This window comes from Platalea leucorodia, assembly GCF_965183815.1.
Source record: "Platalea leucorodia genome assembly, chromosome: 15".
NCBI lineage: Eukaryota > Metazoa > Chordata > Aves > Pelecaniformes > Threskiornithidae > Platalea > Platalea leucorodia.
In genome coordinates this window covers 8,377,230-8,395,160 of record NC_138837.1, presented here as the reverse complement: position 1 = coordinate 8,395,160, position 17,931 = coordinate 8,377,230, and the positions used below count along the sequence as shown (strand labels likewise).

At 42.6% G+C, this 17,931-nt stretch overlaps 1 protein-coding gene across 1 annotated transcript in view; it reads right to left on the bottom strand.

The window, feature by feature from the left end:
• Nucleotides 1-17,931, bottom strand: part of BRINP1 (BMP/retinoic acid inducible neural specific 1) — a gene marked incomplete at both ends in the record, with an annotated part of 59,005 nt that overhangs the window by 22,596 nt on the left and 18,478 nt on the right. The window contains one exon of the mRNA XM_082327813.1: nucleotides 4,172-4,362. Within this exon, the coding sequence (XP_082183939.1) occupies nucleotides 4,172-4,362 (191 nt within the window). The remainder of the gene's footprint in view (nucleotides 1-4,171; nucleotides 4,363-17,931) is intronic.

Sequence of the window (17,931 nt, the reverse complement as noted above, 5' to 3'; positions counted from 1 at the left end):
TTTACCTAAAAGTTCAATTTGTGCTGTATGAGCCAGATTAAAATCCAGTTCATTCTTAACATAAGGCTGGCATTATAGAAGGAGTAAAAAAGTAGAATATCATCCTGCATCCTTAACGTCTGAAGTTCTGATTTTAGTAAATGAAGAAAATAGATACCTAGGGTAGGAATATACCATTTCTACATAGCTCTCTTAATGAGAAGAATGGTACTTGTTCTGATTTGTCCAAATAATTTCTTTTATTGCATACATTAAAAAAAAAAACACAACACAAAAAACAAAACAAACAAAACAAAAAAAAACCAGTAAGCCCTCCCCGTTGCTTTCCCTGGAAATTTTCCAGCTTTTATCTGGAAGCCAAATGCCTGAAACCAAACCAAAAATATTCTGGCTGAAAATCAAAATATTTTTACTAGATTTCAGTTTTTCAAGCTATTGATATGTTGAGGATTGAGCCTTTGGCTTTGAGATGAAAAATGGAAATTTTCAGTGGAAAGAAGATATTTTTCATCAAAAGAATTGATCGGCTGAAATCTTTTAATTGGCTTCACGGGAACTAAGTGGAGAAGTTTGGCATGTAAAACTTTGTCTTTGATATTTTGTTAAAAATAACATGCTATCCTTTGACCATGATCAAAGTTGTAGTAGCAACAGTATCATCATTGTTACTTCTCACAAAAACACTTTCCCTGGAAAATGACCACCTTTGATTCCCTTTATCACAGTTAACATTATTATGCGTTGAGCGGTGTGAGCAGACCTTGGCAGGGATCAAGGCTCTGTCACATCAGGCTCTATCCACACAAACAGCAGAAAGATGGTTCCTGTCCCAGAGGATTTAAAACCCACATATCTGGTGAGACATAACAGGTATATACAACAAACAGCCAGCAGAGCACAAGGTAATAAGACGACTGTGATTCGTGTGAGAAACCATGGTCACCGCACACCAGATGCCTGGCCGCTGTCAATGCACTTTCAGATTTCATCTTTGAGGTGAGTTTTACAGGGGTATTTGAAGGATGGTCAGACTTCATTAATTTTGATGAGGCAGTGCGTTTGCCACCAAAAAGACTTCTGCATGGGAGTTAGCCAAGAGGCTTGGGGAAAGATAGGCTGGATTGGTGTGAAAGTGTTGTATTTTTGAGCCAAAAGTTTTGTATATCTCATGTAATTTAAGTATTTAACTGCATGGAGATGCAGCAGACAAATGATGCTTTGCCTCCATTTCACAAGGATGTGAAAGGAGAGGGAAGACCTAGGATAACTCCCCTTAGCTGCGATTCTCAGAGGAACCTGTGGGATCCAGGTATCAACTCTTCAATTCCACTAGTAACTGGAAAAAACACCTTTTTGTGGAAAAATATCATGCTTTCTTTTAATAGCCAAGGTGCAAAAATTAGGACCTTTTCAGTTTGGACCAGCTCATTTTAGCAGAGGAATGCTGATATTGGAAGCATGGGTTGAATTGCATCAGGCAATAATGCTGGTTTCGGATTACCAGGAGATCCACCATTAGCTTTCAGTCCCCAGACAACACAAAGCAGGCAATGAGCAGCTGAGACAGCTCCTGGACATCAGGCAGGAGAAACCTGTTCTCTAGGGCAGTGGAGATTAGTGATTTCCCTGCAAAACCTGTCATTTTTCCTCCCTGAGGTGTTTGGACCCCTCCACTGGGAGGAAGAAGAAAACAGGAAAGTAAAGCCTTATATATTTGATGCTTCTCCTGAGGGACAAATACTGTCCCTCCATGTGAAGGGTGCTGAGCAGAAATAATGTAGCTGGAAACCTATTCTGTGTACACGTGTGCAGACCTGGAAAAGCACAGGATCCCCATGGAGAGTGCACATGAGAAAGCTACCCTTAGATCAAGAGAGGTTAATAGACTTTTGCTGCATTATTAAGTCTTAATTTCTCATTTATTAAGCAGATGCTATGTTCAAAGTTGTCTTTCCTTCAGGGCTTTCCTTGAAAATTGGCTCTCAGCTCTGTGTGCTCCATCCCAGAGCATGGATGCCCTCAAAATGACCCTTCACCAATCCCTTTGTCAGAACTAAACTGGAGTAGAGCCATTTTTTTATTAGGCTCCAGGGGGACCCAGCTGCTCTGTAGGTTGAAAGGCATAAGAGCTGTTCCTCATGTGGCCAGGTGTGAACATAGCTGCTGCATTCAGGTGGGCTGGCCTGATCCATCACCCAGCCTCCTGGGGTCCATGCAACAGCTGGCATTTAAAAGCAAAACAATTTCCTCTGTGTTTGTCACTTGTTTGCAACCTAATAAGACATCAGGCTAAGTTTACAAACCACTGTAATCCAAAGCAGAATTCTTGTAACTTCTCTGAGGAGACCTGAGGTCTTGGGAGAGCAAGGGTGCCAGGACATGTCTGCTTTTATATCCCAGTGGTCTTGTTTAGCCCACAAACTGTGATTAGAGTGTGTCCTCCCTGCATAATGCATGCTCAGCTTCATCTACATTTTCTCTGGGACTGCCATTGCCAAGATAAATCCTTCTTTTCTCCCCCACCGTTGCTCACCGTGCTCTGGGCTGATGGAGCATTTAGCACTCCTCTCCAACACCGGTTCTCGTTACAAGCCTCTGCATATTTAAAATTGTTGTGTTGTAAAATCAGGAGAAGAAACAAGCCACTGTGAATAATTCACCACCTCACCCAGGCAAAATTAAAAATATATTTTACCATCAAAGGTCTTTCTTATTTTGAATTTCCACAGATGTGAGTGGCAAGAAAAAAAGGCATATCAATAGAAAGAAAAAGTAAACCCACAAAAAAAACTCTCAACACTTTACTGGAGTCTATACTGGGCTGGCTTGAGCTCCTTAAAAATGATTTCCTCAATAAAAAGGAGTTTATCTTTATGCAGACTTCATTAAGGCCTGATGCAGGCAGTCACTTGTACTCTTCAGTGCATGGAAACCTGCTTTCTCTCACATTTCTTGCTGATGGAGTAGACTGTTTGAATGCCTGGCCTGGAAGAGCAGCCCAAGGTTCTTTAAAGGACATTTGCCACACGAGAGGCCATTTGACTTTAAAGGAACCACACCAATTTACCTACAACTTAATTTGTGCACAAATCATATGCACACATCTAATATCATCTATGTCTCATCCAAGTGTCTGCAGAATGCTTTGGGAACAGACAGATGGCCAGAAATTCCTCAAAGTTCACTACAAACTTCACAATGTGGCAAGGCTGGGGGTCAGGTACATTAGAAGAAGCAAGAGCAACAAACCGTACTAAAATTAAGACCCTTTACCACTACAGAATCCCTCTTACAGAAAACAGTTCTCAAAAGAAAGGCATTTAAATACACACCCCAAAGGGGTAAGGAATGGTAAAAATAGCACACAAGAGAAAAAAAATCAGCAGCAAATATAAAGAGTTACTGATTTTCACCCTTCTCATTTTCAATACTTAGTACATGAATTTTTTATGCAGCACCAATAGCAGTGCATGCACATGGATTAATGGCCCTACAGTACTCTGTCTTATGTCATCACTGACATAGTCTGCTTGCACACACAAGCCTCTCTGCACTCCTTGCATATATATTTTGAATTTTACTTAACTGTTGTTTTTTCAAAAGTCTACTTCATGTTATTGCTTTCACTTAAGCATTCAGCACAGGCCTTTCTGGCCATCTCTTCCCCTGCTGCACATACTCCCTGCCCAACTCCTTGAACTCCCTTTTCCTGGAGCTCTTTAAAATTCCTCCAGTTCCAGCAAGAAAGGATGTTTTTTCCTCCTGCATTTGGTTTCATTCTGAAAAAAAAGAGGGATCAACACACTCTATTGTCAAATTAAGGACAGGGGTGCAGGAATGACAGACAGGTTCCCCGGCTAAATGAAGCATGTTTATCTTGACGCACACCGGTACCCATACACCGTTGTCAGAGGAGCACAGGTGCACACGTATCACAGATGCCGAACTCGCACGCATTGCACTGTGAATTCATTTGCAAAGGCTATTCGTACTCTGGGGATTTTCACACCATCTCATGATGAGACGGGCTTTGGCTGGGGGAGCTGCAGCCTGGCTCTATGCTACCAGACAATCTTCACGCAACATGGCCAAGGTTTGCAGGTGCTGTCCAGTGCCTTCACCACCCCACCATTGACACCCACATTAGAAAACAGCTCAGGTTGCCACCTACCTCCCAGGGTGGCAGAGATGAGGATGTGGGTGCCGTACTTTTTGATGATGGTATCAATGAACTGCTGCGTGGTGGGTCTCCTGCCCAGGAGGCGGATGCTCCTCTGAAACTCAGGCATCAGGGGCAGTGGATTGTGGAGCAGGTCCCTCCGCTCGATGGCTGTGTTCCTCACCTTCCAACGGGCAAACTCCCTATGCGACAACACAGGAACACAACAGGGGTGAGGCTTCAAGTCTGGAGGGGCAGGGAGAGCCACTGAGGGCAGGGAAGGAGGATAGCAAAGGGGACAATCCTGTTGGACACCCCTACATGAATACACACGTGAGGCCACAAGGCTAGACAGAAGGAGAGGGGGAGGAGAAGAGGAAAAGCAAGACATTACTGCTCAACACCACCACACTTTGAGGATCAGGGTCTGGGCTGATGAGGAGGTAGTCTCAAAGTCTCCAGGGATGTCTGGCAGAGGGCTACATTTCCCTACACAGAAAGCAGCCTGGTCCTTTCAGCCTCATGCACTTTAGGGTCTTACCCTTCTCCATAAAGCAGCAAATTCTGGTTTCTGTCAGGAAAAGAGCCAGTCAGTTAGTCAGACTGTAGATCCAGACCAGTCTGATCACTGCTATGTCTCCATGTCCACAAACCTACTAGTAGCAGTATCTACTGCTTTTGCAAAGCAAGGCTGAAGGAAACACTTTCACCAAACATATTAATCTTTCAGCACCAGGGAATACAGCAAAAGATCATTTTGAAAAACAATATGCTTGATAAACCATCTAAAAGGATCAATTCAGGTATAAGCAGAGGCCAGGATGAAAATGGACATTTTGTTTCTTTCTCTTTCTTTTTTTTTAAAAGCCTATAAAATGATTTCCAAATCCCTTCCTTTAAACTGATAGCAACTGGGAAAAAAAAATAAAGTTAATGTTTGCAAAAGCAGTGCTGTATTGCAGGTATTCATTTTGAAATAACAGAGAGGGAAATGCCTAGAGAAAACCTTGCACACCTGCGATCTAAACATCAGGGCTCTGACATACATCACCAGCTGAGCACCTAAAAGATGAGAAACCTATTAATGTCCTTGGAAAAATATTGAGCAAGGCCTTCTTAAAAGGAAAGAATATTATTTGTTACTACTCTCCTACAACACACCTGCACTATCTTAAGTCATCTCCTAGATAATTGAGTCACAGGCTTCTCTGTCACTTTTCATTCACTTATTCCTGTAACTCGGGTTTAAGACAAAAATTTGATTTAAATAATAGGAATGACAATACCTGGCACTGACACAGCACTTTCTATCAATGTGTGTCAACTAGCACCAGCAATCCCACTTTGCTGGGAGAGAACCTGACATGCAGGCAGATTTAGGAAATGCTGTAAGTCAGCTGCAAAGCCAGGATCACAAACCAGATCTTTTTTTTCCCAGGCTGATTCTACACCCAGTCCACTTTATGTGTGTTAGGTTATTTTACTCAATACAAGTATGTATGTATTTGTTTTGATTGCACCCCATCACAACACCTCAGGCTGCCTAACAGCAGTTGCATTGATTAAAATAGCAAAGTGTCAGCTTTTTCCTTCAAAATATCTCCTTACACCTGAGCTAATGCCCCCTCTGTAGTTCCTAGGCTTTCACAAGCCAAATAAAAATGCCAAAACAAAACAACCCTCTTACCACATCCTAAGAGTCATTAGCATCAAACCTTGAAATCTGCAGAAACGTCAGTCTTTTCTAGAAAAACCTCTGCCAAAAGGCCAAAAAAAACCAAACCCAAATCCAATCCCCAGAAAACATAGACTAGGATCTTAATACCAGGAGTGGAGAAAACATAGACCATTGTCTCTAAAGTTATCTGCAGATAACAAGTGCATTACCAATGTCCACATATTCACTGTATGGAACAGGATATAGTTTTTCCTCTGCTGTCCAAGAATAGTGTAAAAGTCCAATACTTGTATCTGTGAAAAGATACATTTGGGGGTCCCACAGTTTCTTTTAATGATAGGTGGAACCTTAGAAGTAAACACAAATGGCCTCTCTCTGACACTACAGAGAGAGGTTGCTCTAATTATTCATTATTAGAGTGGTGATCCCAAACCTGTCTGTTCAAGGAAATCCCCGTTGCATGAAGAAGAAATGTTCCCTTCAGGATACAGCAGTTACACTGTACAGAAAGACAGCTCTGGATGCTAAAAGACATGCAAGGTTTTATAATAAATAGAGATTCCCATGTTCCTATCATAAAGAACATAACCAGCAAGTGTAGGAAAAATGCCATCTGTGCTTCCTCTCCAAAGACACAATTATTACTTCCTGTAAAACTCAAGCACACTTTTACTCTCAGATTACTGCTTCCTGTAAGCATTATCAATAAAGTCAAGAGGGACTAGAGTCCTCCAGAGCCAGCATGTTTTCAGAAAGGGCTGGGCAATGCTTCATGTTCCCAGGCGAAGTACAGAGAGTTTGCTTTTGTTACTGTCAGGTTAGGTATTCCAAAGCAAAGACCATGGAGTTGAAACATGCAACTATTCAAGTAGTGCCCTATTGATGTATCAACACCCAAACCCTAGGAGTGCCTCCATTCAGTGCGTGGAGATGGACAGGGCAAACAGTTACAACGAGGACTATGCACCAGAAAGCAGTGGGCAATAAATATGGGAGAAGGTAGGAACAGAGAATGAAAATTTTCTAAACAGTGTGTTCAAAGGGAAAGTGTGTTCATTTTTTACACCAGGTCTGACATCATCTCATGACACCACTGGCAGGGGCAAAAGGAGCAGTTTAAAAGAAATCATTGTGATATCTTCAACCTTGCCTGCTGCCAAGAAACAATTCCAGTCACCATTCATGCAGTAGACAAGCCCTTAGCAGAATCTACATCTAAAACATCATAGCGAAGGAGACTTTCCGCTCAGTTCTTATGCATGCCGTCGCTCCCCAGGGCTTCCTACTCCTAGGACATGTCATTGAGGTGAAAGCCCAGTTCTATTATACTCTCCAAATGCTTGGATATGTGGCTTTCATAGCTGATGAGAAAAGCTGAGCAAATACGTTATGATGAATAATTTATGCAACTAACTTAGATGTTTATCTGCTGCTCATAGAATATCCATGAGCCAGTTGCAATTCCCTCTAATTTATGCATTATTTGAATTTACTTAGTGACATTTTTCAAGCTTTTTTTAAGGTTTTGCATAGTATTCGGCTGTATTCTTTCTTCGTGTGCTGTTGATTGGTTGGGATTGGTCAAGCAAATGATATGATATTGTTCAGCTTCCTGATTAATGACCACAAATACATTTTAAACTTGGCTTCCCGAGTTCCAGAATATTTTACATTGAAAGCAATCCTCTAAATACTAGCAATCTTCCATGCAACCTATAGAACTCTGTTCTGTAAGATGCACCCAAGGACAATATTATGGTACAATTTTGGAAAATAGACTTAACATTAACGGATATGGCTAGTGAAATCACTTGGAATTATTGAGGTGATAAACAAAAAAGAGAGAGATATTTGCAGGGAAGAGTATAGCTCTGGCCTTAGGGAATGGTCCATCCTGTAACTCCTGAAGCCTGTGAAGAAACACCTCCGAGAACAGTTTTTCTATTAGCTTTCAATGCTATTGGCCAAAACTGAATCCATAGCACTGGGCTAGGTAAGCATATTCTCATCTGTTTGTCACCACTGAATCCTTGAATCTGTGAATCTTTGGAGGATCTACCAAGGCCTTGGATTCATGGATGATGCCTGCAAAAGGGCACTGAAATCTTTCCTCACAGAAATCAGTGTTGGATGCCATTTCACTGATCATTGCTGCTTAGAACCACCAGTGACACCACAGTCTCAATGCCACTGCCTGGAAAGCACAGGTGAGGCCTCTTCAGATCTCAAGGCACTTAATAAAAGGGAAATATTGCACTGTTGCTTGCTCATTTTCCAGGTGAAGAAGTTGCAAAGACTTGACCAGGATTATGATGGCACCCCATGATATGGTTAGGATTAGTACAGAGCTTTCTGACCCTCAGGGGAAATCCCTAGCAAGGACCTGAACTTCTGCCAGTGGGGAAGCTTTTAAGGTCTTTGGAAAGATGATAAACCTCTTAGCAAGGAGGGGGAAGAGTCTGTATCCCTGATGCAGAGACGGGATAAGGAGAAACTATGACCTAACGTCTGAGTACGGGGGAGAGGCACTTGTTTACACTCTAATGTCTCGCCAGTGTAGACAGCCCACGGTAATGTGGAGCGTACCCAGGAAAATGCCTGGCAGGTCAACGGAGGGGAGTCTGCTCTCTAATGTCTGGTGAAAGTACTGAAGAGCCTACTCTTCTAATAGCTGGAAGTGATAGGAAGTGCTAATGCCTAAAGGGGGAAGGGAGGTGAGAGGAAACAGAGGGATGATGTACTGCCTCAGGGAGGTAGATACACATATTTCAGGCCTTCCTCCCTGTCACAGTAAGGGGATACATTTTATTTGTATACTGCTACATCTAAGAAAACACTTGCCCTTTCAGAGTTTGTGTTAATGAGCTTGCCATCAAGGCCATGCATGTCAGACAGAGGGAGCCACTAGGGAGTCTGAGTGCTCATTAGCACTACGACCCCTCCAGGAAAACAGAAAAAAGGGGGAAAAAATGCTGAAGAGGGAGGAAAAGTCAAAAGCCTGGAATACGTACATCACCCAGACCCCCCACTGCACCAGCAGAGAGGCTAGGAGAATCCAAGGGCATAAGCTTCTCTACCCAGGAAGAGAAGTCTGAAAGAGAGGCTGTTGGAGAAAATTAAATTCCACATCTTCAAATGGCCAAGACAACCAAAGGATGTAAGCGAAGAAACAAGTTCAGTACAGACCTTGGGGGTTGGCAAACAAAACCAAAAAGAAATTAAATGCATTAAACAATGATTGAGACAGAGTCTGTTTGAAAAAGGAAAAAAGACAGAGCAGGAAGACACTGAACAAAGCTTATAACTGTCATGCTAACCAGAACACCCCAACACCTCCTGCCACTGGATATATTGCCTTACAGGCAGCTAGTGCATCCCACTCACAGTGCACACTCAAACAGGACCAGCCCCACCACTCCCCGAGAACTGGGCAAGAAGGCACCAGCTCCGTTCTGTTCAGCTGTTATCTTTTTTTATAGACTATAGCTCAAAAGCTATCAACTGCTCCCACAGGTGATAAGCAGAGAGCGCCTTTCCAAAGGCAACACCCTCTTCAGTAACAAGATACAAAAGCAAGATACAAAAGTTGCTTAATGTCCTCTACCTGGCATGCTGCACACATTACTGACACTCTGATGTCAGTAGCATTCCTAGTCAGAGACAGAGAACTCCTAGAACCTTCTTGCTCTCTTGGATTTTGGTGTATACACAATGGCATCTGCCTAGACAGGTCTCTGCCCCTTGTTTTCATCCAAGCACCTCACAATCATTAAGACAGACATTTTTGGACACCCCTATTTATGTTGCAGACAAGTGTTATTAGCTGTTAGAATGAGTGAGAACCAAAACAGACAGCTTTTAGGCCTTGCCCAGGTAAAAACCAAGTTTTGTGTTAGCATCAGGAACTTAGCCTAAAGTCCTCCAGAATCCTCCCAGATGCTCCTAAAACAGAGCTGCTGTTTTGGGGGGGTTGTTTTGTTTTCTCTTTCCTTTTCTCAGCCTAATTGTCCCAGTTGTGGGCTGCACAAAGTAATAGTTATATTCAGTCCTCAAGGTGATAGCTCTTCCAGGTTACTGTGAGCCCTTGACTCTACAAACAATGCCATGGGGGCAGGATATGAGCATGACAACAGCACTATCATGCTTATCTTTTAGTGCCAGATCTGGCTTAATGTGAGTCTGTACAGGGTATCTGTGATTATGGTGGGGTCAGTGACGTTTTATTTCTAATCTGTGCCCTCAAAATGCCAGACAGCCCCAGGCTGAGCAGTGCAATATTCCTTTAGCAGTTTCCTCTGCAGCTTGGCCTCCTCTCTATCTAGGCCAGCATGAAGAAGTCAGTCTTCAAAGCTGAGCTTTTCAAAGGACCTACAAGAATTAGTTTCCTGTGAGGGTTTGGCACTCATCCCCCCTAATCTAAGAAAACTCCAGTCCATAGATTCAAACCAGTTCCAAATTAGACAGAAGATGAAGCTGTGTTGTAAGGAGGAGAGAAAAAAATACAAAAATCTGATTTCAGAAGTATGAAAAAGAAATCACTTAAGCTGAAAGTCTGACAGCATTTTGCATAACAACGAGGCAAGCAGACAGGCTGACTATGACAGCTGGCAGATGAATAAGATAAATAAATTGACTATTGATCTATTGATAAATCCTGTGCTGTCTGCAGCAGTTTCATTCCCATATTTACCTGGATAGGTCTGAACCCAACAAGAAGACCATCAGTGTTTGGGTCATTCAACAGAATCATATGGCAGAATAAAACAGCACCATTGGACTACTTACTCCTTCACCTGTCTCCACAGGACAATGGAAGAATCTTCTGTTTTTTCCTTGGTCTATACTTTGGCCATGTGCTTGATGTTGGCTGAGGTGTCCGAAACCTCAACTACTTCCCCTTTTCTGGGCAATCATTTCAGCCTGTTGGATTTTCCTGTACAAACAGAGTTTTGTTTTCATCTCTCTGATATTTTTCTTAAAAATATTAAATTGTTCCAGGGTTGAAAACTAGGAGGGTTTTTTTGTAGGAGAGGGAGGTAAATAACAGGTCCAGAATGACATGAAGTTTGCAAGAAGCAAGAAGAAAGAAATTTACTTCAGAGTCAGGTGGATTTCATGTGACCTTGAAAATGCCTTGGTAAACAGATTGTTCCAGCACTGAATTAAAAACCAATCAGACAGACATGACTCTGAGTCTTGTGTTCTCTCTTAGGATGGGACTACATTTGGGTCTCTTAGGAGGCGACATGTAATTGTTGGATGCTGAAAAGACTGACTTGTTTAAAAAAAGATGAGGCTGGAATAAATTTATTACTAGAGAGTCAAAGCAGAGTGATACAGCACAGGTAAGTACAAGTTAAAAGATAAGTCATTAAATTTGGTCATTACTAAGTTTGCTTATTATTAAATTTGATCATGGCCAGGACATGGCTACGATTCCTAGCTCTGACTTCAAATCTAAACATAGCTACCATTGCAATCGGACAATCACAAGCAAATATGGCAGAGTAGGTTACTACCCCTTCATGTGAACAGGATCACCTCCAAATTATGTGTCTATGCATCCTTAGATAACACATAGTAACTTTAAACTTCTTCAACACAGACTAAACTCACCAGCTACCTTCATCTGTCATCTGTTGATCTGTTCCCGTATTTCACCTGAGTCAGCCACTACAATTGCTTTTCATCACACCCATCAGGTTACACTGCAAACAGCTTGTGGGGCGTTTCTTCTACTCAATTTTCTCCATAAAGTTCTTTATGCAGATTTCATTGCAAACAGCACACACCTCGGGCACTAGAGATACCCTTTCCTACACCAGCCTACTTAAGCCTTGTCCACCCTGGAGACTTGCTTGTGAGTAGTTCCCATTACTGTTAACACCATTTCAGCTGTTTTCAGCATTGGGCTGATGGCACTTCTTCTAAGCCACTACAATTTACATAGTGGTTGATATTAGCTGGTAGAAGCCGGAGTGACATCTCTACAAGAGCTCCCAGCATTGTTAGCACTGCTGCAGCTTAACAAACATTATCAACAATAGAAAATGTTCTGTTCTGTTGCTGTTTTCTTCCTAAAAGGTTACCTAAACCAGACATGGTTTATTAAGCTACTGAGGAAGCTATTCTAATAAGCTGTAGGGCCCTGTGCTCCAAGCACTGGAATGGACAATATAGAGACACCCATTCCTTCACTGTGAATTATGATAAAAATCACAAGAGATGCAGCCAGAACAATTCTCCACTAAAATACCTGAGGTAGCCTAGAGAAACTAATCTATGAAGCAGGCATCTTGATTTCTACAGTTACGATTACACCACCACTGATATTTTTCATAGCATGGTCTCCTGGATTTGTGTTTCCATGGGTATGACCCAGAATTCAGGATCAAGCAGATCCTGGGAAGTCAAGGAGCTGTCAAGAAGATACTTTCAAAGAACAGCACTTTTGAAGCAACAGATAGAAACATCTGAGTCATTGAAGGGATTTTAGATAGTTTTGAGGAAACCTGGCATAATTGGTACAATTTTAGGTTCTCCTCTCCACAATTCTTCCAATTCCCTTCTTGTACACTCCTTTGCTCAACACATAATCCTTGTCCAGAGAGCTGATGGCATACATCAGCCAGTTAGACTAAGCCACAAGTTGGACAGGAAGCCAAGACACAGGATGGTGAGGCAATTAACTAAGGCTGTATAGGAGCACAGGGCAGAAACAGGAAAAGGCCCCAGATTGTTCAGTCCAGTGTTGTAGCAACTAAAAAAAAAAAAAAAAACAACACAAAAACCAAAAAAAGACCTTTCCACATTTAAGTGTTTGGACTACAGCAGGTTAGAGGATTAAACTCTTGATTAAGTCCCTCCTTATATGACTAAATAGTACATGAAAGTATTTAAATCTGTTACTTTTGAAAGCAAGTTTGAAATGGAAGACAGACAGATTTTAATTTATATAGTACATAAATCACCCAGGGGAAGACAGGCCCATGCTAAGTCATGGCGAGTACTCTTTACCCCATGGAGCTCCTCAGTAAGCTAGGTCTGCCCTGCCCCAAAATTCACCATCTAGACTGGGTCACAATTGCCTATCAGTGTTCACATGAGCACAACAGCATGAATCAAAGGTTGTAAAAAGAACATAGTTTGGAACAAGTAATTTCATTAAATTGCACTTACTTCATTTCCTGAAGATATAGGTGTATGGACTACGGGGGTATTTTTCCTAATTTTAGCTGTAGCAAGCTGATAACCTCAGCCTGTGACACCACAGCCCCAAGCTTTGCTCTTTACTTATCATGATTCACAGTTAACTCAGATGAAAAAACTGCGAGAAATGTGGACTAACCTTAATTTCTCAGGCTGCAGGCTAGGGTACCTGGCTACTGCACTACTGGCCACTTAAGCACAGCATTTGTCAATACTGGGAAAGTACGTATCGGAAATTTAGCCTTGATTGCCTTTTTCTCAAAAAGCACAGAATTTTCTCCAACGCAGCATGCAGCCATGTTTCAAAACTTGAACTGTTGTTAGAAAATGGAGCCATCACCCCTCTCTGGTCAGTTGTGCTACTCACTTGGCAAAGGCTTAAATTCACCATGTCAGGAGGAAAAAAAGTGATGTTTAAATACAAAGCCCCTCCTGCACCCAGCTGTGTCCTCAAGGCAGTCCTGGCAGAGCCACCTGGGCACAGCTACCACACTTGCAGGCTCAGCAAGAGCAGGCAGTGATTGGAAAGCTGTCCCCTCTCGCCCACCCCCTCACCCCTGAGTCATTCTCAGCTGATGGAGACATTAGTGATCATGTAAGGCGGGTGCTGGTGGGCAGCTTGGATGCCTAAAGACAGCCAGTTGGCAAAGCCACCTGTTTACATCAGGGATTTCTTGCTGCAGGACAGTTGAGGGGCTTTTGTCCAGGTTAAGTGAAGTGAAGGGGGTCTATACCCTTCCCTGCCAGGGAATATCCTCCAGATGGAAGAGCATGCTCCAGGCTGCATGTAGAGAATATGTAGGGAAATCATGACTTGCACAGATGCAACAGGACAGAGGGACCAATCACTGTCTGCTCCTAAAGGCATACCCAGATCCAATACATGGTCACCAGCCTCAGAATAAGCCAGGAGATGTGATGAGGACAGGCATTCTTCATTACCCATGCCATTGCAAGGGATCTTGCAGAAAGCGGTTGAGTACATGGAGGAGGTATGAGAGTGCAAGTGAACAAAATCTGTTTTGTCCTCATAAATTAAAACCACGCTTCCCCTCCCACACCAACCCTTGCTACTTTATTCCTATAGTGTTGTGACATTATTTCCTCCAAGCTGGTTTAGGAGAAAATGGCGGCTCCTCAGGACACCTATTTCTCTGCCTTCACCCTAAGAGCTGTGGCTCAGCATCCCTTTGGTTTTCAAGCTGTGCTGTTACATTCAGGCCACTCGCCAAGGGTTGCTATTTTAATGGTGACATCCAGCAAGCAGGGATATACACAGTGGCTATGTGCAGAGACTGTCCCCTCTCAGCATAGGATTCTGATGGTATCTGGGCCTGCAATTACTAGAAAAAGGCATAAGGTGAAAGGTGAAGGGCCAAAAAAATTAGGCTGCAGAGTATAGCTGCAGCAAAATTCAAGCCATCCATAATCAGAGACATTTGTGCTTTGTTCAAGATTAAAAAAAAGCCTGTCCCAAAAAGCCTGTGACATTTCAGAATTACAGTAAAATTGAAGAAATTTTCTTTAGGAAAAAGGTGACCCATTTCCTCAGTCTACATCCTTCTTTAGCAAAAACCTGAACACAAGCAGTGAGAAAGCCTTGAACATTCCCTCATTGCTCCAAAATCTCATTTCAACAAAAATCAGTTTTGATGTATTTAATTTTCATTCCTAGTCATGTCATTTCAAACTCAGACATGTTTTGATGGAGGAAATAAAAAGACTACAATAAAATAAAAATTCACAAACTCTTGAAGAAAGGCAATCTTTTTGCATGCTGCAAAGTGGCCTGCAATAAAAAGACAACCATGCTTTTCATGCAACATTTCATAAAGGAAAAGCTTTATTTTTGTCCTGTCCTATCCAGGGAACAGAGACTAGTGAATGCAAATGCTTTTGTTTTCTGGGATCTGTTTGTAAAGCTTTGAAGCACTTGCTTATTCAGGCACATGCTTAGCAATTTCCCAATCATGAGTCATGTTTCCTTTAGCTGTTATTTGTGACTTTGATACATGGATCTCAAAGCACCTTTAAACAAATGTGTCACTGTAGACCGAGAAGCTAAGGCAGCAAGAGATGAACAATTCCAAGGAAGAGACCTAGCATACACCACAGCCATGAACAAAATTAACCCAGATCTGGAGCCAGGACAAAGCATTTTACCAGCAAGGATTAAAGTAGGTAGAATCATAGAATCTTTAGGTTGGAAAAGACCCTTAAGATCATAGAGTCCAACCATTAACAGAACACTATCAGACAGGGAGGGTCATGGTCAAACTTGCTGCCCCAGGCAGCTGCCCATTTTGCCTGTGCCAATAAACACCCCCACCCAGGGTCCTTGTTGCCTGCTCAGGGCTCAGTTTGGCAGGGTGCACCGCTTCCCACATTGTACTCAGTAATGCTAAGCGTAGCAGTGGCAATGTGCAAATACAACCCCACATCAGCCACAGACAAGAGAAGCAGGAGCAGAAGTACACGTCTTAAAATCACCACTGCATGTAAATTCCCAAATCCCAGCCCTTTGGGGAAGACACAAGAGCCATGTGCTTCAAAACATGGAGCGAGCTGGAGCCATACCACAAGGACAGTGTTGGACCTGTTCTATAGCAAGAACGAGAGGTATCAAATGTACGCTCATGGCATTTATCTTCTACAAAGCAATAGGACCCCAAAGGCTGTAAAAATCAATCTAATGAAATGCAAACCATTTCCTTTGGGAAGAGTATGTTGATTGCCGACTCTGTTGTGTTCAAACCAGTAAAGAAGAACGTGCTGGATGGTCTTGAGAGAAGGTTGAAGACCTCTAAGGCCTCCAGCAATGCTAGTCCGTACCACTTCAGGTTGTGTCTGAATTCCTACAATTTTATGAACATACCATAGTCAGATGATACAGGAGACTGTTTTAGTGTAAAAAGCACCTATCCACATGAATCAATTCAGTTACAAAGCAAAATCAACTCACATACTAAGGTCCAGATGTGAAATTCAGGTTCTGGAGGAGTTAAGAGCAAAAATTCCTCAACTTCAGTGCAGGCAGTATCCAGCCGCACATGCAAAGGCAGTCTCAAGGCCCAGCAGATCTCTGTGCTGTCAGCATCAAAATTTAGGGTTTGGGACAGAGGATTGGAGCTGAGCCCTGCTGCAAAGAAAAGGGCACAACCCCCTTCGCTGAGCACAGAGCTCTCTGCTGTAGGGCAGGATAAGGCCAGCTGCAAAAATTTATAGCCTCACCATTCAAGGTCTATTTAGGGGGAAAGAGAAGTCAGCTGTGTGGGGAGGGTTGGTTTTGTGTTTGGTGGTTTGGGGTTTTTTTTTTGGTTGGTTTTTTTTGTTTTTGTTTTTGTTTTTTTTGTGCAAGGGATGGTGGTGTTTGGGGTTTTTTTGAGTGAGACAAGGTTTTTTTTAAGTTTAGTAGGCAGTAAAATAGAGTGTGAAGGCAGTTTTTCTTTAGCAAAGGCTCTTATGTCTCAAATTTTCATTTTGGCTTGGCAGGTATTTGCTTTGTGCTTTTATTGTGGCTCGGGAATCCTTTGCTGAGTCTGGGTGGGAGATTATATGGGGTTGGTTCTTAGCCTTTCGCCTGTGCTGCTGCCTTTCATGATAGGCTTTTTTGCTTGTGCTAAGTTAAAGTCAGTATCTCTCTGAGGTAAGGCATTGGAGACTTAGTCTGGGAGATCAGATGCCATGGAAAAGCTAAGGAGAAGACCTCCCCTCATGGCTATTTCAGGGGGTGAGGACTGGGCAAAGTAAAAGCACGAGCTCCTGTGCTAGCTAAACCCATACATATGGCTGAATAAGGGATTATGTGCTATTGCGCATCTGAGCTTCTGCTCAGAAATAATGAACTGGACCCCAGAATTTTGAAGCACATGCATATTTATATATTTATCTACCGAACAAAACAACAATATCTGCAATGCTTTTTATTTGCCTTCTGGGTTTTGAGATTTAAAGACTCATATTTTCTAGCTTTTCTTTGCAATCCTAAAAGACAGCCTATTCTTATTTTTTAAATGGAAGTTGTGAGTTATACAATAATATGACTCAAGCCTGGAGTACTTAAAGAGAGGAAAAAAGCTAGTATGAATCCCCCAACTTTTACAAATACTGGAGGAAAAAAAAAAAAAGAAATCTGTGCAGTCTGATAGAGAGCCAGTCCCAATGTTTCCTGCTACTGACTAGAAACCTCACAACTCCCAGTGCCTGAGCAAGTGTCAGGAAGAATGGGGACAGGTCGACATCTGCCTCCTTGCCATGGGCTAGGTAGTTATCCCCTGGGGTACAGCCCTATCCTCTCCTGGATCAGGGTAAACTGCCAGATCAGCTGAGCTGCTGCTCAGGCCAGTAGGATGCTTTTTAGCACTCCCCTCCATGCCAAGGCACTCAGTTTTCTTCTTTCTCCTGCTCTTTGGTGGAGTTGCTTCCCCTCTTTGTGCTTCCCAGCCCTCCTTTCTTTTTTGATCTCCCCCAGCTCTTGCATTGCGGTGAGCAGTACAGATTTAGGGTCCTACAGACCATATTCTTGTGGCAGGATGTAGAACCTGATGTAAACTTCAACTTGTTCAGGGCAGGGGCTGTTGCAAGCCTGATGTGGGGGAGAGAGGCATCCTAAAATTGCCTACAGTGGGAAGAATCAATTATACGGCCCTGTGCAAGAGCATCACCCAGAGGCCTCCACAATAAGTGCATGTTTATCTCAAATATTGTCTCTGCAGCAGACCTGTTTGTCCCTGCTCCTTGTTCTGTTACTTACAAAGCCCAGCTGCTGGCAAATTCGCTGATCTCCGGATATAAGAAGCAGTGACCATACTAAGGTGTCTTTTTGCAGCTCTGATATTACTCCTGTTTTAACTTACTCCCAACAGGAGATGTACTGGGTATTCCC